Raw genomic sequence first — 19524 nt, 5'->3', positions numbered from 1 at the left:
TGACTCACATACTACGTATTCATTTATTGCTTAGTACGAAATACGAAACTTGAAAGCCATTTTCGACAGTCATTGCTATCGTCTTTCACTCTTACGAGTTTCTAGCCCAAAGGATTCATCACCAACACAGCTTGATTCTGTCAATTGTCCCGCCTGTATCCACGTCAAGCTTTAGCGACGGGTGCTTCTCTTGCACTATCTTCAGTAGCGGCTCCAATTCATTTTGAGTGTACGTATCCAGCCAAGCCCGACCAGGGTAGAATTCGTAAGGGTGGTCAACCACCACCTTTGGCTTTGGGCGGCAGAATGCCGCACCAAGCGCTTCCTCGTCCGTTTCCGCTAGCAGCTTCAGCAACTCCACGAGTTCAAAGTAAAAAAATGGTATCTTCCCTTCTCGGCGGTTAATGCCACCGATGCCGATCGAAATGCTGCGCTTCTTCCCAATTGCGTCCTCCGTCTTCGACACAGACCGAATATACTCGAAGATGCCTCGACCAGTCACACGACCAGGAGGCAAAGCACACACTGCCAGATATGGGAGTTGACCGAGATGCGCCAACGCCCGATCGGTGAGTGTCTTCACGAATATAATGTGGGTATCGTCGTGGTCGGGGCAGGTAGACACCCAAATTCTTTCCAAATTGAGGCAGTGACGAGCAACGGATTCCCAAAAAAACATCTCCATAGACCTCCACATCCTCGTACCGCGCTTCTGTGCGATAATCCCCGAGGTGGTGAATTTCGATAGATAGTAGTGTTAACGCAGGGCAAGCTTTCATCACCGCCGCAACGTCGGTAGCTAACACGCCATAACCTGGACAACTTCTGGCTCCGTTTACATTTGATCCGTCGAGTTCACGCATATGTCGCTTATATTCCCACGTTGGGTTCGACCAAATTGTCAACGTCTTCAGCTGAGGTTTCACTTAGTCGCCAAATACACGGAAGAATGAGTCAGCGAAAGGGACAACTTGCCAATGAAACTGCGTCAATGCCGTGCAAGATGCGTTGAACTTTCGCCACGTCTCCAACGATATTGCCCATTTATCATCGTAATAGTCTGCCTCGAAGAAGTTGATCAGGTGATGTTTGACCACAAACTTGATTCCTGGACAATATTGAGCCAGCGCATCAAAAAGACACTTGCTGTTGCGGAAGGGCATGTGCTCCTGCTTCGGGCATGAGGGCAGTGTGAGTTGCTTCAGCCCTCCACGTCGTCCTCTGACGCACCAAGTCTTCATTGCACTGCACAAAGCCATGAGATTTTCGGAGTGCGTAATGTCTCCTTCGCAAGGCAGACTCAGGAATTCTACGTGGGGGCATTTCGTCGCTGCAGCCTCCAGTATATTCTCAAAATGGCGGCTCGACAGCGGCACTCTGGCCAGATCCAGACGCCTTAAGCTAGACATACACCCGAAGACTGTGGTCCAGTCAATCTCCAACTGCTCCAAGTCGCTTGGCATTGGCGCCTCGAAGTAAAAGAAATCATGAACAGGCCCCATTCGCACCCGGAAATCACGGATAACCGATCCCTTGGTAGCCACGTCTTGGATTTTAGCTGCAACTTGGGCGGGTGTTGTCGAATCTTGAAGATCGAACTCCATCGTTTCAGCTATAAATCTTTTCACGAAATCTCGAAGCGTTGCCAACAAAGTTGTCGAGACCAATGCAACTTGCTTCATGTCGTCATACGGCGGCTTGTATCCGCGCATCTCCACGTCCAGGGCGAACTGAGAGATAGCGAACTCCAGTATGCCAGCAGCGGTGGCGGAAGCAGCTCGAGTCTTGACAGCATTTTGGAAAATGCGGGAAAAGCGATTGTTTCTATCTGTTTTGCTTTCTCGCTACGATTGATATCGACCAGTCCAGCCCAAAGCATCTATCATTCGGAGTGGACTTGGTTCTTGTATTTCGAAATGAATTACATAAATCATTTCTCAAACTTCATAGAAAAATGTTTTTTTAACAAAGTGCTGGATCAAACAGCATAAAGGCTCTGATTGCAGGCAGTCTTCCTGAAACAACAGGAATGCTAGTAAGCCATGCTGGAGCAGCACCAGTTAGTGAAGGGAGATATTTTCCTGCATTTTTGTACAGAACTGAAAGCTGCTAAAAATATTGTCTGATGTGCACATTTAGAAACTGGCATGCAAATTTCAAGTAGAGACGTTTTAAACGCGTTGGTTGTGAGTGATTGGAAATATAGCGTTTCGTTTGCAAACAATACTCAGCATATTTGCCTTCTTTTAACTGGGGCGCGCTTCGCGTGCGGGTCTCTAAGCGGAGGCAAACGCACCGAACAGTTTTGCGTTTTTTGCCACTATAACGCTGTACTACAGCTACTACAACTACTATTTCACTACTGTTAATGATGTCATAGTAATGTTGTCATTGATATTGCTTGTTCGTATCTGCTGCTATCGCTACTGCGACTGTTTATTATCTGCTGCCACTACCGCTACCGTTGTTATTTACGCTACAACTACGATCTCAGCATTGATAATGGCACTGTAATGATATTGCTCCTGCTTTCTTTTTCATGCCTGAGAAAGACTGCCAAAATCTACTCCATACTGCTTGACTTGCTGCATAATATCACGGGGCATTTCATGGCTTGCTCAAACTAAACTTATAAGTAGATGCCATCTGAGTATCGCCGCCCACCGTGGTGAAAACGACGCGATCCAAACATTATCGATGATCTTATCGTCCTCTAGACCCTTGTAAATCACTCTCCTCTTTTCCAAATAATGTGTGTGACTTGTATTGCTGCGTAAGTAGTATCAATATGACGTATTGTGTCTTTCACGTATTTTAGCGGGTGAGCTGTTAATTCAGGCGGAATTAGAGTCATAAAAGGGTGATCAATGTTTATTTAGTGCTAATTCTGCCTAAGATTGTGGGCGCTTCTCCTAACATCCGCGATCAGCATTTGAGAGCTAATCGACGGAGATACGAGCAGAATGGCATGGATTGGCGGATAGGAAACCGCCAATCGCTCTGTTTCCGCCTAACGAAGTCGGCCTCACCATCGCCGTTCCTAATTCGGCCACGGAGGGACGACCCGGAATTAACATGGGAATTAGCTAACTCGGGGCATAATTAAGGTCGATAACGGATTAGAGTTATGCCAGAATTATCACGGCAGAATAAGTGAAAGGCACAATAATTCTTATTCGGTATATTGCTATTGAAATTGTTCGCCTGCGTCACGATCACTGCCAGCTACCACTGCAACTGCCCTACTGTCAATGCCACCGCTACTGCAACCGCTATTAGTTACTGACTTTGAAACTGATATTGTTATCGCTATTTCTGTTACTATCTTTTTTTGCTCGCCCCACGATCAGGAAGAAAAACTGTCAAGGTCTACAGTACTCCATGGTGCGTGAGTTGTTGCAACCCAGTATAATGTCATCCAACGAGACTTCTTCGCGAGTTTGGCCTGTAACTGTACGACTTATCGAGCACGACTTATCTATAAATCGTACTCAGGTATGAATTGCTGTAAGTCGTGGATGGTTAATCAGCACTAAGTAGTGCGGAAACACCATCTCCTGCATGATCTAGCACATCCAGTACGGATTAGCATCCTTTTGGCACTCCTAGAAAGTGTCATTTCGGAGCTAAACCAGCTTGAAACACGACTTGAGCAACTTGCCTTCAAAGCCTCTATGATTTACCACTAAATACGAACACTAACTAGTGCACTAAATACTGGATGCAAAGCACGATAATACAAGGTGATTCATTATTACTCCGGATTTGTTACCGTAGCATCACTATTTCAATTGCTGTTGCTGAATGGTAGGCGCGGAGAAAACAACCTACTGCATGTGGGCGATAACTTTCCGCTGCGGACCAACACCAGCTTTACCGATACAACTGCATGTTGCTAGACCTGTCGGCGCTCAAACTGAGCCCGATGCACTGGTACATGAGCGATGAGAGTCGGTAACTTTCTCCAGCTTGCTCAGGAGTCATCGTGGTTTCGGTCGGAAAGCTGACAGCAGGCTTGAGGCCGTGCCTTTTGAGCTGGCAATTAGGGCAGAATAACCCCAACATGAAATGCGCCACGCCAGCGAACATCAGCGGACCACCGGGTCTCCATCGCGTCCATGATAAACGTGGACATCTCGACTCGCCACGTTCTGCTCGCACTGAATCTACCCGTCCGCTGGTTGCTTGGCAGGTTGTGGACGTCGTCCCCGAACGCGCTGGCGGCTAAAATGACCCCGTGACTGACCCCGAAGGCCTCTTGGATGTCTTTTGGGTCGGAGTGGACTCGGAGGCTTGGTGGGTATGTTCCGAAGCTTGGGGGCAGGTGGTGATCATTATGGCAAATCTTGGAGCCTGCGCGCGGCAGACATCCATGGCAGATAAGTAGCGGCCCCTCACAACAGCAAAGACGCCGAGTTCAACGCTGGTACGCTTTCCAGATCGGGATCGAGTGGATCCACTTTTTATATTCTCTATTTTTTCAAGTTGCTGTATGTATGTTGTTTTTCTCCAGCCAGATACTGAATTTTAAGAGCTCTTCAGAAGGAATATATGGTGGCACATCTATGAGAGCTTGGAGTCGTAGCATTTCGGCTACATACGTAGGAGGAGGTTGGAACTGCTGCATGCATTCTGGTGTGATATCTTCGGTAAGTGTTAGAATTTGCAGTGATGTCGTTCGTGATAGTGCAACATAGAGAGTTTGATGTGGCATTCCTGGTCTTTCTAAGGGCGTTACCGTAACGCCATCCTTGCAGGTTTTCCCTTGTAGTTTTTCAGCTGTGCAGGAGAAGGCTGACACTATTGCAAATTGACGAACTGAAATCGATGAACGAGCTAGATTCTTGAATTTTGACAGCTTAATCTGTGCGTTAAGAACTGGTATTCCGATAGTTCCCGGAGGATATCCATCTACCAATGTGCTTTCGCAGTCGTGAACGCGAATGATAATTAGGTCGGGGGGGTTAAGCACCTCTTTTACGATAGTGCCATGAACTAGTTTATTACGGCATGCAGATTCTTGTAGTGGAGGCGCGAAACCTACTATGATTCCGGTTGTTCCATTAGCAATAACGTTTGCATCTTTTAGAGCGGGGTGTTTTCTTGTAATCATTACTGGCATACCAATGAAGCAGATTAATTTCATTGGAATTCGGTCAGTTTCATCGTCGTTTGCGTTAACTATTTTGTTGAAGATTGCCTTTGATCGAGGTGTCGGCTTTGCCGAGATTTCGTATATCGTAGTGTTAGTCTTTGTACATGCTTGGATTGTCATTGTGTCATTAATTGCACATCGTAGTGCATTAGTGGCGACAAGAACAGGATTGTAATAGGAATCCGGAGAACGACCAGCTTTACTCACTGAACGTCGCGCGTCTGTAAATACTCTGGAGTTTAATAATTTTCGGTGAGCGTCTGATAGTCTACCCCATCGAAGTTCACTCAAAATTTCTGCGTAGATTGGGTCGATTTTGGCACGCATATTTTCGGTGAGAAAGATGACAAAGTTGATGGAGTTGTAGACTTCAAACTCAACATTCCTAGCGGTGCTTGCTGCTAGAGGTGGAGGTTTAAAGCCTGCGACCATGGGAATAATATGAATTGCCAATTAGCAAACGAAGATACTAATAAGAAACTGGTTAGAACTTACATGGTGTTCCACGTACAGGTGGTAACTGTAACCAGTCACCAAAGTACATGGCATGCTTTCCGCCCATTATTTTGTGGGGTTGATCGGACATTGCTCGTGATGTCATGTCAGCGGAACCTAGTAACCCGTGATCTGTCATAGATATTTCGTCCATTATAACTAATACCACCTTTTGAAAAGCATTTTTCATTTGCAAACTGGGAGGAGAGTTGGATTGTGTACCGTTTAGCTGAAGGTTGCGTGCGAAGTGTATTGTTCTGCCTTTTATATTCATTGCCGCCACTCCTGTAAAGGCAAGGGTTTCAACGCTTCCTTCTCGACCCCACTTCTCGGCAAATAGTAGTAGTGCGAGAATTACTCGTGATTTACCAGTACCAGCTTCTCCTCCGACGTACGCTATAAGCTGTTCTTTGATAGCATAGGGCTGCAAGACAAAATCTTCTGGAAATAATGGTTCTTGTAAAGCATCTTTGATATCTGACAAGTATGCAAATAGGAGATGCCTCGCTGCAATTTCAAATATCGCGTGCTGCCAAAAGTTGAAGTTAAAGGCCTTTGAGACCGTTTCAATGCTAGGGAAGGCAGGTATAGAACTTATCGAAGTGGCTGTGGCTTGATCAGGCCCCCAGGGAACTGCTTCGAAGCAGTCCTGGAGTCTTTCTAATCTTGTCTTGGCTTCAGGAAAAGCTGCAATGAAATCGCTAGTTCCTGTTGATGTGTTATTGTCACTGTTGTATGAAGTGACGTGTTCGGTGTAGTCTTCGAATGATGTGTAAGCGGGTACAAAAGCCTCTGCTGGTTGTGAGTAATTATCGCATGTGTTGTTGATTGTGGAGCGCAAATTCTGAACTGCATCAATAGGACACGTGTACAATATTTCGCTGATTAATTGATCCATGTATGTTTCTAACTCGTTGTCGCTATTATCGCCGTCGCCACTTGCCGCATCGGAAAAGTTGTCATTGTCTATTTCTGTTTCTCGATCGTAGGGCTGCCATGGAGCTCTCGAAGGAGATTTTGTGCGAAGCAGAATGTCTTCTTGTGATCCTTGCTCTTCTTTTTCTATAGCTCCAGACCTGTAATAATCTATCCACTTCTCTTCGAATTCCCTCAGTTGAGTTTGTTCAGGAGCTGAGCACGTGGATTTAAACCCAATGTAAGCGCGTTCAGCGTTTGGATACCCTTCAACAATTCTACCTTCTCGATGTGGTTTAAAAAGTGTCAAAAGCACCAAATACTAAAACTTTCTGTCAGTATCAGATGTGTTAGCGTTAAGATCTGGCAATTGCTTTCCTGACATGATGAAAAGTTGCCGATGTGCATTTTTTTCAAAGTGTAGCGCCCCATCGGCGTCTTGTTTCTTTCCGCTGTGGTACCATTCACAAATAGTGATAAAATTGACGTTATCTAACTCTTTTTGTCGTTTCCAGTACATACTTAGCTTGCGTTTACCATTCGATACGGGCCCGTTTGAATCCGAGTTAATATCTTCGGGGATCGTAATTTCAACTGTCGGTGAATTTGTACTCTGTAGCATCTTTTCGAGGTTCACATACGTATGCTCATGTGAGAACCAATATGGACTACCGCGATGAATATATAAAGCGGTCATTGGTGCTGCAACTTCTTGGCCGTTCGTCAGCGCATATAGCATAGATGAGAGCAATTTGTACCCTCTCCGCTCTGCAGTGTGATGGGTTGACCGATCTGCTTTTTCCACAGCTTTGTTGAATACACCAACTGAAAAGCGAACTTCGTTTTCGATGGGATTTTGCTTTTTCATGCAATACTTGCAAATGTATGCTGCTGCGTTTTTAGCGCTGGCTCCAAGCACAAGCTGCACGTCGTGGTCACATTTTAGCGTTTGCATTAGCGTTCGATTGTATGCATTTACGTACTCTGATCCAATCGGCCGGCTCAACTGCAAATCGTTCCCGTCGTCGATGCAAGTGTTTTCTAGTCTAGGTTCATGCGGCTTAAAGAAACGGCAGACAGATGCTTTCGGTGTTCTGCGCGTAGGCTTAAAGCAAGAATTTGCGTGGCTCCAATAGTGAACTTGTACATCGCGGACGATGAGGCTTAATTCTAGTGCCGACAATGAGCTATTATCATTATTACGCGGTGGGGAGCATCTAATAAAATCAATGTTTTCAGGTGATAACTTTACTGCATTGCGACGCGCAGCAATATCAATCGCAGCATTAATCACATCTTTGTCTCTATAATTGACATTACAAATCTGACAACAAGAAGTAATCGGTGCATGTTGTCCTGGCAATGGCTTCCGGTATCCATCGATACCGACCGCAACTGGTTTCAATTCTCCAGCGCCCTCATTGAAGCAACGATTTGGTGATTCAACCACTGAGATAGTTGTTGTTGAAATGCAATCAACATAATCGGTTAGACGCTGTGTGAATGCTGCGTTCGAAGATATGGTAGAATATCGTGTCCGTTCGGACAAGCGCTTGGCCTATCAGAAGACTTTCTCATATTTTGTGAGCCAATCGGCGTGCCTCAAATCTCATGCTGTGCCGTAAGTAACAAATCGGACAATTCGGACATATTTTGTCCGAACATCTGAAAAATATTTGATATTTCTATAGTTAAAGTCAGTAAGTCAAATATTCTGAAAATATCGTCAATATTCGGACACATATTAATTTTGGGTGCGCCAGATAGACGAGGCAGCATAACCACTCAAGAAACGACTCATGTCGACGAAAGCGCTCATACCTGGGAACTCCCAGCGGGCTCGCTCGACGGCTCTCAACGCCTTCGAGCGCTTCGCGGTCGCCGAGGGCTTCACCGTCAACGCCATCTATGAGTTTGTAGGTGGGGATTCAACTGGCGATACTCTCTACATTGTTCTCGACAAATTTGCAGTGTATTTAGCATTTAAAGAAAGCTCGAAGGGCTCGCTGCTATCCAAGAACTCGGTCGCCAGCTACTTTGGCAACGTCAAGAACCACCTACTCGAGCTGTTTCCAGCTTTAAGTGCTGTATCGGGTCGTCGGCTGCAAAAGATTGCGTCAATCCTCGACAAGTACTGCTCCAAGCGAGGCACATATTTTACGCACCAGGCCCCACCGTGCACGAAAAGCGACCTGCGCTCGCTCACCTTAGCGATATTGAAGGGGGCTGTATCTGTGCAGGACTACCAGGATCCAGCCCTTCTCAACATTCTTTGGTATTTGCTGGGTCGGTCTTCAGACACTATGTGTCTCGTGAAAAAACAGGTCGCTGTTTACCCTGGTAAGTACTTGTCTTTTTATTTTTCCTAATTTGGTTTTGACCTTGTGTATTTTTAATCGTGGTACACAGGTGGGTGTCTATTTATCACCTTTAAGCGCATGAAGTCTGCCTCGTATCAAGGAGCGTCGATTTTTCACGACCCAAACGATTTTCGTCTTGACCAATTCACGCACTAGCTTTGGCTGCAATTATGCAGTCGACCCCAAGCGAGTTTCTCATGGATCAACTTCCTCGGGATACACAAGAGCTCCTGCCGACTGAAATTGGCGAAACGCCGCTCCGCGAACTACTTGATGCGCGTACCAGGTCCCCAGCAACCTCCAACTCTGAGTCGCCGACCCCAAAAGCACCTGCGAAAAAAGCGACAGTCCCCGGAATTCACGCGTATGATAATCGCGTACTGCAGAAGTGGAGTGGTGTCTGCCAAACCGAAGGTACTAACCTGACGCCAGGGTTATCATCGCATTCATTTCGGCGTGGAGCTGCTCAAAACGCGAATAGTGACAGCAAAATCAGCACACCTTGGATTCTAGACCGTGGAGGCTGGAGCATGAGTGCTGTGAGCAAAGCGTTCAATTATATTGTTGGCACGACGCAGGAAGATCAAACCGTCGGCAAGTCGTTAGCTGGATGGGATTTAAAAGCTAGTCCGCGGCTACCTACACTGGACGACTTCGATCCTCTGGTTCTGCATCGAATTCGCCAAGTTCAAGACCGGCTTTTCTCGGCTGCGAAGGGGTTCACGGAGAGACTCAGCTTGCGAGATGATGTAGTGGACGTACTTACCGCCACCGCCATTCTCCACTACCCCGACATGCTTCGGCTTAGGCCAGAGTCACTGTACATCGAACGGGTTCAAGAAGTACTAAGTCAGGTACAGGCGGCACAGGCTGAGATTGCTGCATGGTCAATGGCTATTCATCGTACCTTACAGCCGTCCAAGAACGACACTCCACGCAGTCCGGCACCACGGCGTGTTGAAGACGACGAACTCTTGCGGAGGCAAACCTTGCTCTTGAAGCAGCAGGCGCAGATCCTTGGAGGGCTAGCAGCCGAAGTGAAGGCATTGAACCAGCGGGAGCAGCGGCTTGAGCACCCATCGGACGTAACCACCGCTCCGTCGACAACAGCAGCTGATAGCCTGTCGAGCTCGTCCAGCGCTTTGTCGGATACTGCAAGCGGCGCGGCAACTCGTGCGCATTCGCGTGCAAAGCCACTCGCGACTGTGTGGTACGAGTGGTTTCTGCCCCCGTTGCCAAGCGCGCGTCCAAACCGGCGGCGCTATCACGAGTGCAAGGTGGCCGTGGCCTGTATGCGGGTTTTTCTCCCAGCCGGATACAGCGTGACCGGAGATGAGGTCACAGCAAAGGGACGCATCCTGAGCTCAGGACGGGAGGCCGAGGCAAACGTTCTTGCTTTCCTGGAGGCTGAGAACGTGAAAGCAAAGTCGCATGGCACAATTGTTAAGGTTTTGAAGCGGATGTATGCTCAAGGCAAGCTCGACGACCGCATCAGGAATCACCAGCGACTTCAGCAGGAGGGCAAGGCTCTTGAAGATGCACCAGTGCATGTTCTTGAGCCCTACAACAATCACAGCACAACGTAATTGTAGTCGCGATCCAGTGTTAGGTCCCAACACATAGTTACATCATACATCGATTCATTCAGCCATCTCGTTATCTACTTACATGAAGTGAGTGTCACAGTAGGTGTCCGCCGTAGGCATCCCTCTCATGTCGTCGACTCCGCTGTTGGCCGCCACCTCCACCACCTCCTCGTCCTCCTCAGCCCGCTGCTGCTGCTGGCCTCGACGGCTGCCACCCCGCCCGAGGAACGACCCGCCGTCCCGCACGGCGCCGACATCCCGCACGTCTTGCTGCTGCTGCAGCTGCTGCTGTTGGCGCAGTCCCCAAGCCGTTGTCCACTAAACAGCCGCTGTATGACAGAGGATTGCGAAAGATTTTATGTGCACCACACTTCACGGAGCATTTAATAGCATTTAGTTTTAAAGGTTGTCCGAATGTCCGAGCCGTCCGAACCTGCACGGTATGGCTTCTTTCATTTGCTGTGACGTGGTAGGAAATCCGTGTAACCATACCATGAAGTGGGCATGGAGATCACCACCCTGTTGTGTTTCTGCGGCAGCCCCAAATGCTCGAACCACACCGAAAATTCCCCCTCCTTTCTTGGGTTGATGTGCCTTTCGATCCCACCCAAGAAAAACATCAATTATAATAGTCATGATTCTGTCAAAAAATAAGGCGCACTGCATTGGGTGGTTGTTGGCGATGCGCTTCCGATCAGCACGGTTTGGTAAAAGAGGCATGTTGGCTTCTTCGATTACGTGATGCGGTAGTACACCAGATTGTTCAGCAATTGTATAAGTCCCAGCGGTATCGGGTGATACCGTAAAAAATAGCTGTAGTGGTCCAAAACGTTTAATATATCCGAAAAGATCGTGTCGTGCTCGCATTCTGCTCAAATTCGATCCATAAAATGTTGTCTCACTGGTACGAAGATCTCTACGTAGGTTAATAACCTGTTGAACCTCTTTTGGGGGTGGATTTGGCTTCTTTCCATGCGCTTCTGCTGTAACAACATGGGCGTGGTATTCCACGGAGCGACGAATTACACCACGGGAGATCAATCCTGCTTTTAACGCGTCAGATGACACATGAAGTTTAATGTGCCATGCTTGTCTTGCACTTTGCAGTGCCAGATAATCAAATGCGAGGAGTAAAAAAGCATAGTGTGTTTCAAATCGATGATCCCCGATATGTAGCAGGCGTTGTATCCATCGCTCCACTGAAATAGGATTGAGGCGCTTTTCTGTCGGACCCCCACAACCTCCCGGAAATAATGTCGGAAACATTTGCACACATGCCTTCCAGCGATCTGCCGACACAAACGCATTGGATTTTCTGACAACAACATCATTCGTGATAGTAGGTGGCTGCATGATAAGGCTAGAGGTTCCTATCCAACAACTTTCAAGAGATTTATCAGAGCCCTAGGCAATGGCAGATCCGGCGTTGTTGTATGTAGCGTAGTCTCTTACAGCTTCGGCTAGACTATCATTATCACTGTTTAATGTTGATGTACCTGTTCTTTGGATTATTCGGGTTCTACAACTTTCGTTTGCATTCAATTGCCACTCATCTTTATGTTCTCGATATACCTTGTTGTTTTCCATTAGAAATGTCACTACCTGGCGGCAGTTTTCAACATTTAATTCATAGCGTTTCCGACAGGCTGCATCTTGCTCAGAAGTTAGATTTCCAACAATGGTCACGCGCACGCGCTCTGAGATATCGCGAGGGAGCATGGAAACAATGGGCCCTTCAGAATTTTTCACCATGTAGTGATGTGATCGTATTGTATTGCAATTTCCTCCAGTGACTGTTGATATGGACACGCAAGGTGCCACCAATGCAATGGCTGGTTCATCGGTACGAGAAAGTGGTGGAAACTCTTGCGGTAGCCAACCTACATAATTGCCATTCGCAATGGCGAAAGCAGGAGGCTTGCGATTACTTTTATTGCTGATATATTCGAAGCAGTCGCGACAAACCTGCATAATGGTTGTGTTATTTTCTCTGTGAATGGCTACAACATTAGAACGAGTATGAGAACACAGTAGTAGCTGAATGTTTCCATTGTATCTTACCTGGTGGGAAAAGGAGAAGGTCCTTCATCCGAGCATCGAGTGCTGACGCGTCGTATTGCTTCAAGATAAACTCTGGTATATCTGCGTTGTCGGGTATCCGCAATAACCGCGTCATGCTCTGTCGAACACGAGGGTAAGAGAAGTTTCGCATGACACCTAAATTAACCAGAGAACATCTTACCTCGGCAATGGTATCCGTCAAAGGTGTCAGTTGTACATCATTCATAGGATGCAAAAGCTCGCACACGCAGCAAATTGCTCCTTCACCGGTTGAAGCATCAAACATCCTAACTGCAGAACGCTGAAGTCTAGCTAGGTCTACCTCGGTTGGTACCTTAATGTTTAAAGGGCCATCCATTGCATCGAGCTCCGCGGAGGTATAAAACGCAGTCTCATCTCTTAATGTTTGGTTTCGAAGCCGGTGAAGGCGTTGATACTCTGCTTCCCGCTGTCTATCAACTCTACGACGTTTCCGACTCGGCTGGTTATCTTCGTCATTGTGTCTGCGCTTATTGCTATCCGAAGCTTGTTCTCGTTCTGTTCTTATTCGTCTTTGTTCCGCAAGCAGTACTGCATACATAGGGCTACTACGAATCGCTCGCACCTGCGCACTCAGCCCGCACCCAGCGCCATCTTCACACTTAGTCTCTTCCTCCATTGGATGTCTCCGAGAAAACTGCTCTTTGCTACTACAGAAGTAAATATCTGAAGATTTGGTTACTGGAAAATATGAAACTGAAAAATTTGATTGGAGGAGAAAATGAAATTTTGGCCAGTGACTGCAGTTGTACTAATAGTGCGTCACTGTTAGTACAATTGCACTATTAGTCGAGGTTAGTGCCTCGACGCACGAGATGGTCGTGGGCGTGCTGGCGAGATGACCCCAGGCTTCGGTCCCGCTGTCAAGATGACCACACGCCCACCCCCACACTGCCCTCGTACCCAAAACCCAAGTCACTGTTGTCAAAGATCATCGTCGACTATAGCTCCGAGTTGCTCAAGCTCATATTCGTGGGCGAGAAGCTGCTGAGCTTCCCCTCCGACCGGTAACTGGTCCTGACTGCCGACGTCAAGCCCGATCCCATGCAGTACATGCCCTTATTACTTTATTGTGGATGCAGCTCTTCAACGAACGCAACTGCTGCAAGATCCACGGCGAAACCAAGTCTTGGAGAGGCTGATGAGCAACTCGCTACTCGGTCGAAGTATGTCGCTGAGGAACCTGCCGCAGCCATACCAGTACTATAGCATCACGGTGGTGGACGGCACAAGAGCGACGTGCCCAACTACTTCCCAGCAAACTTCTAAAACGGACAATGCATGGCTTGACACTGACAACTCGTTATATTAAACTAGGCTTACCTACCACGATGATCTGCTAAATACCTTTCTTCTGGTGGTCCCTGCATGAACCAAGCTCATGCTTATCATCCAACGCAAACTGCTGAACACTGGTTGTGGGTAGTTCGCTCGGCATCTTGTTCAGCATTTTCATGAAAGCACGTCACTCTGCCGCAATCGCCGCCGCCTCCAACTTGTCGGACCGCTTAGAGGCCGCGCTCCTGCTCAGCCATCCAATCCTCCGCCTCCACTTGCCCCTGCAGAAGGGAATGGTACATCTGCAACTTGCGGACCTTGCCAATGACGGCGACTTCGCCAACCCGGTGCGGGCAGCGAACTCCGCCCAGGGGACGCTTACGAGGTTTCCACATTGTCACCTGCAACGTGATAGTGTTGCGCATCGCGCGGTCCATCTTGGCCATTCTCGCCTTCAGCCCATCCTCTTTGCCCTCGAAAATCGCGTCGACCAGGTCGTACCGATACAGCTAGGGCTGGTCCTCGATCCCAGCGACACACAGAGTCACACCAACATAGTCGTCCTCCTTCGGCTTGTGCGTCAGGTAGAACTCGCGCACCCCGCGGACCGTTTGCTTCGGCGGGAGTACCCGTAGGCGCACTTGCTCTGCGAGCATCGCGTCCATCTCAGCGAACGGGTCCTCTTCGGCCATGAGGCGCAACTTCACTCGAGCTCCGATGCTTGTGCTTGACTGACAATTCGTTTCTGCTGAATGCGCACGCTAGGCACAGGGATATTGAAGTAAATCGTCTCTGGGACTTGCCTTGAATAATTCTGGGATTTGCCTTGATAATGCCCAAGCGCTGTCCCTGCTATAGTCCTTTCGCGTCGGCTCGACGGTTTGTAGCAAACCAAACTTGCAACTTGCTACAAGACTTGATCTGCAGCTTTATGCGTGGGTTGGACCATCTGGGTTACGACAGAACTTAACTTAATTGTCCAGCCCTCGTATAAACCAGCAGCGGGTGGTGTAGGTTCGCTGTCACTGCAATCAACATGGCCTTGAAGGTCTATGCTGTATTCTTACTTACGCACTACTCTACACTGTACTGTGGTTGAAATTCAATCTGGCCCGGCCCACACAGCACCTGTCGACTACAGCGTCAGCCCTTCACTCCTGCGTAGCTGTTTATCACCATGGCGCATATGGTCGCTGGATACGACCAAGATCACTGTATTTCCACGCCAATCTACAGGTGGGCTTTCCCCGTCGTGAAGGGCGGCATCACGTACAGTGCTTAGCGAGCAGTACAATACTGACTGCCCCAGGTGATATTGACCTGGCTACTCTCAAGTCGGTCGTTAACAAAGACGTGCTGCTTTTGGAATGTTTAATCGCCTGACGACAGACGCGGCGTCCTATCCCATCCACCATGGTTATGGTACGATGAGATGCTATTGCACGACGAGCTAACAAGAATAATTGGGGTTGCATTTGCATGTCATGATACTGTTATCATTGTCTTGACCACGTTGCTCTGTTGTGTGCGTCACGTACTGCAGCGACGCGATCTCCACGAGCCCCACCGTCGCGCTCGGCATGGTCAAGCGTATGCGGCGTGCCGTCGAGCATGCCCAGCGAATACCGAACATGGCGTGATGAAAACAATGTTGATCAATGGGCATTGATGCACAGCACAGGCGATCGTTCATCGCGCCGCCTCCGAAGTAGTAATGGTCGGTCGGTGAGGCCCACACGTGCTTATCATTGCCTTGACCACGCAGCTCTATGAGCTGTGTGCGCCACGTACTGCGGCGACGCGATCTCCACGAGCCCCACCGTGGCGCTCGGCATGGGCCATGGCGTGATGAACACAATGTTGATCAATGGGCTGCAATGCGCAGCGCAGCCGATCGTTCATCGCGCCGCCTCCGAAGTCGGTCCGCTAAGGCCCACACGTGCGGCGTTTTATTCTAAAACTGAATACTCGTTAAATACATCGATCCGACCGCCTCTGCTGCTTTATACCGGTAGTACCAGCCGATTTTGAATACTCAAGTTCATATTAAAAAGTACCGAATGTTTAAAACTGATGGTCTGACAAGAAATGACGCTGGCTCTAAGCTATCCGCTTAGAGAATATCACGTGTGGCTTCTTGGCATGTGCTGCTAGCCATGAAATCATTTGTTTAAATAATTTAAGAATTTCGCGCCTCCCGAAGATGTCATTAGTGAGGAATCACCTGTTGGTAATGTGTGAACAGACCTTTCATGAGTTCTAAAGTGAGGTACCAGAGTTCATATCGTAAATACTTTGCAATTGATTGGAATCGGTTTGCCCGTGATCTTGTCCTTAGACTAGAGCTTCAACTTCATAAGTAATATCACGCTCAGATGGAATACAATGCTTTGCAACTCGCATTCAGCGCCAAAATAACTATGGGAACTGCTAGCAAATTCGGTATTTTAAGTTCCCGCTAGTGGCAAGCACTCTAACCCTGAACTGCAAGTACCGGACGTTCTCTTCCACGATGGGAAGTGCCGCGCCGTTCCACTGCGGTCGTCCACGAGAGTCAGTTGCTGCCAGCCGCGCTCATTACGACTTCTCTCCGCACCTTCAGCTCAGCGACTTTCCCTAGACGCCTGCAGTATGCTGCCACATCCTTTGTGGTTAGTGGCAGTCTTCGCGGCCCGGTTCACATTCCCCACGCAGGCAGCTCAGGACCACCATTATGCCACTACGGCAGAGTGGCCTTCTCTTCGCTTCCACTTCGCACTCAAGCGTAGCTCCATGAAGGTGTTCGGCCAGTCCGAGTTCTCCATGCTCGCTACCCCCGTTCTGTCGGCTGATAGTTCTAAAGTGCTCTACGATGTCTTCGCCCAATTCACTGAAGACACGACACGTTACAACTACTCGGAGGTGTACGGCAAAACTTACCTGTCGACCAGCTCCGACAACAGGAACTTGCCTTCATCGGTGGAGTGCATTGACTCGGAATCGAGGAAGGTTCCGTCGATCAACTCTTTCGTATCGGGAATCAACGAAGCTGTACCTGTGTCGGGTGTATCTGGGAGTACTGGTGACGTCATCGAATGCGCGCCCGGGAGCGTGTTCAAAGTGTCGGCGAACGGTATCAAGTTCGCCCTGTGCTCATCCAGTTCGCCAGGATTCAAGTTACACGGAAGCGATATGGATGTCTCTGTTGAATACCTGAAGACTCGGGCAGAGATCGAAGAGCCACAACTAGGCAGCAGCGCACGTAACCAATGCGCCACAGCCGCTCTTTCAAGCTCGGTGACCTCGCTCGGCAGGTCGCTGCTCACCGGAAGCCCCATCGCAGTCGGAGAAAACCGCAAACTGAAAGCTGAGTTCGATTTCTCGTTAGGGGATTCGTGCTCCTGCAAGTCGAAGCCGCGACCGTGCGTCTTCGTCCACGGATTGGGGATCAAGAAGGAGCACGCACGGAATCGAGATCGATTTTACTACTGGGGCGACTTGGAAGGTCACGCGCCGTGCTGCTCGTCCATGGAGTACACGTATCTGAACACGTCAGGCAACCCCTGGACCAGCCAAGCACTACAGCAGAAAGTCTGTGATCGAGTAACTGAAGTGAGCAAGACCAGCTCAAAGTCCACCATCTCCGATACCATCGTCGTCACGCACTCGATGGGGAATTTGATGCTGGCAGGAGCGATCGCGAACGGGAAGTGTAAACTTGATCCGAGTTCGACGTGGGTGGGGATCGCTGGTCCGATGAAGGGGAGTATGTGCTCTGACTTCGTTCAAGACTCGTGTGCCGGGAACAGGGGATTTCTCTTAGAGGCAATCGCTGAAGTAATTGGAAAGTGTCCGCCGACAACTGGATTGAAGTCGTTGGCGTACCAGGGCGGAGACTACAGCTCCCCAGAGCTCGACGCAGCGTACATGGCCGCTCAAAAGGCGTATCGGGCCAACGTATTTGCGGTAATGTGCAGCAAGAGCTACTATGGCCAAGTTTCACTGTACCAATCATTTTTCTGGATGCTCGGAAAGTCGATCCCTCACAAGTCGAAGCGGAACGACGGCATGGTGGAGTTCGACAACTGCGCCGGGGGCTTCCCGGAGTCCAAGTTCGGCGATACCTACCGAGATCGGTTTTATAAAACCAGGCTGAACCATTTCGACATGCAATTCGTGAGCGGCGATGCTCTTCTGGACGAGTCAAAGATGCCAGTTAAGTGGTTTGAGTGTCTTCTGTAGGCACAGTTAGGTCAATGAATTCGCTGCTGCTGTAGTTACGGCCTTAAAGTTCGTTATATGTAGATCCGAGTGCTTATCATAGATGGCTTACTACGCAGGGCAAGGGTCAAACTTGCGCACGAAAAAGTTTCCCTCGGGCCTCAATTCATTTTGAGTGTACGTACTAAGCCAAGCGCGGCCGGGGCTGAATTCGTAAGGGCGATATACGACCACATTTGGCTTTGGGTGGCAAAATGCCGCACCAAGCGATACCTCGTCCGTTTCCGCTAGCAGCTTCATCAGCTCCAGGATTTCAGAGTGGGAGACTGGCATCTCCACAGGTTTCCGCTTAACGCCGCCAATGCTGATCAGAATGCTACGCTTGTTCCCAATCAGATCTGTCGTCTTCGACACCAACCGGATATACTCGAAGACTCCTCTACCGGTCACTCGACCCAGAGGCAAATCACACTTCAACAAGTATGGGAGTTCAGCGAGGTGCATCAACGTCCGATCAGTGAGTGTCTTCGCAATTATTGTATGGTAGTCGTCGTGGTCGCAGGTAGACACGGAGATTCTCTCCAAGTTGGGGCAGTGGCGAGCAGCGGATTCCCAGAAAACATCTCCGTAAACCTCCACATCTTCGTACATCTCGTCTGTGCGATAGCCCCCGAGGTGGTGCATTTCGATAGATAGCATCGTCAGCGCAGGGCAAGCTTTCAACACTGCGGCGACGTCGGAAGCTCGCACGCCATAACCTGGGCAACCCCTGGCTTCGACCAGATAAGTCTCCTCAAGTTCATGCATATACCGCTTATATTTCCACGTTGGATTCGACCAAAGCGTCAACGTCTTCAGCTGAGGCTTCATGTGGTCGCCAAATGCACGAAAGTATGGGTCAGCGAAAGGGACAACTTGCCAATGAAACTGCGTCAATGCCGTGTAAGATCTGTTAAATGTTTTCCATGTCTCCAACGAAATCGCCCACTTGTCATCGTAATAGTCTTGGTCGACGAAATTAACGAGTGGATACTTGGCCACAAACTTGACTCCTGGACAGTATCGAGCCAACGCATCAAACAGATACTTAGAGGGATGTCCAGATAAAAAAAGTGATAGCTTATTGGCTGGCTGACTTCTTCAGTCACAGTGAAAAAGTAAGCGAAAAAAGTCGGCGTTATGTTCTCTGGATTTTAATCCAGAGTTGTTGGGTGAATCCCGAAACCCCAACCAATTTTGAAATGATAGCACCATAATAGATTTATGTTTGCCTTAAACCGACGCAATCATTTCACGACAAAACTGATTCATGCTCTCTCGTAAGACGATACTGGTCATACCGTAAGACAAAGCGTCTTACGTTTTGCAATCAACGCATTTTGATTACATCTTGATTTTAGTATACCAGTGGCTACATTGTATTTTGTCACTCAAA

At 48.6% G+C, this 19524-nt stretch overlaps 7 protein-coding genes across 7 annotated transcripts; 3 read left to right on the top strand and 4 right to left on the bottom strand.

Annotated features, from left to right (window-relative positions):
* Positions 1–118: 118 nt before the first annotated feature.
* On the bottom strand, positions 119–1682 carry PHYSODRAFT_317045 (hypothetical protein; the record flags this gene model as incomplete). The annotated part of the gene is made up of 3 exons (XM_009533414.1): positions 119–632; positions 706–914; positions 942–1682. 3 exons carry the CDS (start codon positions 1680–1682, stop codon positions 119–121), a joined length of 1464 nt encoding a protein of 487 aa, XP_009531709.1.
* A 6682-nt stretch (positions 1683–8364) lies between these two features.
* PHYSODRAFT_335926 (hypothetical protein) lies at positions 8365–10511 on the top strand (the record flags this gene model as incomplete). Its single annotated transcript, XM_009533413.1, has 2 exons — positions 8365–8851; positions 9439–10511. 2 exons carry the CDS (start codon positions 8365–8367, stop codon positions 10509–10511), a joined length of 1560 nt encoding a protein of 519 aa, XP_009531708.1.
* A 78-nt stretch (positions 10512–10589) lies between these two features.
* PHYSODRAFT_335925 (hypothetical protein) lies at positions 10590–13230 on the bottom strand (the record flags this gene model as incomplete). Its single annotated transcript, XM_009533412.1, has 2 exons — positions 10590–10799; positions 13177–13230. The coding sequence occupies 2 exons, from the start codon at positions 13228–13230 to the stop codon at positions 10590–10592; spliced, it is 264 nt and encodes an 87-aa protein (XP_009531707.1).
* Positions 13231–14119: 889 nt separating this feature from the next.
* Positions 14120–14581, bottom strand: PHYSODRAFT_335924 (hypothetical protein; the record flags this gene model as incomplete). Its single annotated transcript, XM_009533411.1, has 2 exons — positions 14120–14362; positions 14444–14581. 2 exons carry the CDS (start codon positions 14579–14581, stop codon positions 14120–14122), a joined length of 381 nt encoding a protein of 126 aa, XP_009531706.1.
* Positions 14582–16520: 1939 nt separating this feature from the next.
* PHYSODRAFT_514606 (hypothetical protein) lies at positions 16521–17015 on the top strand (the record flags this gene model as incomplete). The annotated part of the gene is made up of 1 exon (XM_009533410.1): positions 16521–17015. A coding segment is annotated over one exon (495 nt), but the record flags the coding sequence as incomplete, so codon positions are not given.
* Positions 17016–17060: 45 nt separating this feature from the next.
* Positions 17061–18110, top strand: PHYSODRAFT_511413 (hypothetical protein; the record flags this gene model as incomplete). Its single annotated transcript, XM_009533409.1, has 1 exon — positions 17061–18110. One exon carries the CDS (start codon positions 17061–17063, stop codon positions 18108–18110), a length of 1050 nt encoding a protein of 349 aa, XP_009531704.1.
* Positions 18111–18200: 90 nt separating this feature from the next.
* Positions 18201–19187, bottom strand: PHYSODRAFT_513228 (hypothetical protein; the record flags this gene model as incomplete). Its single annotated transcript, XM_009533408.1, has 1 exon — positions 18201–19187. A coding segment is annotated over one exon (987 nt), but the record flags the coding sequence as incomplete, so codon positions are not given.
* Between the last annotated feature and the right edge of the window lie 337 nt (positions 19188–19524).

The sequence above is a fragment of the Phytophthora sojae genome, assembly GCF_000149755.1.
Source record: "Phytophthora sojae unplaced genomic scaffold PHYSOscaffold_6, whole genome shotgun sequence".
Lineage (NCBI taxonomy): Eukaryota > Oomycota > Peronosporomycetes > Peronosporales > Peronosporaceae > Phytophthora > Phytophthora sojae.
This window is presented reverse-complemented; position numbering and strand designations above follow the sequence as displayed.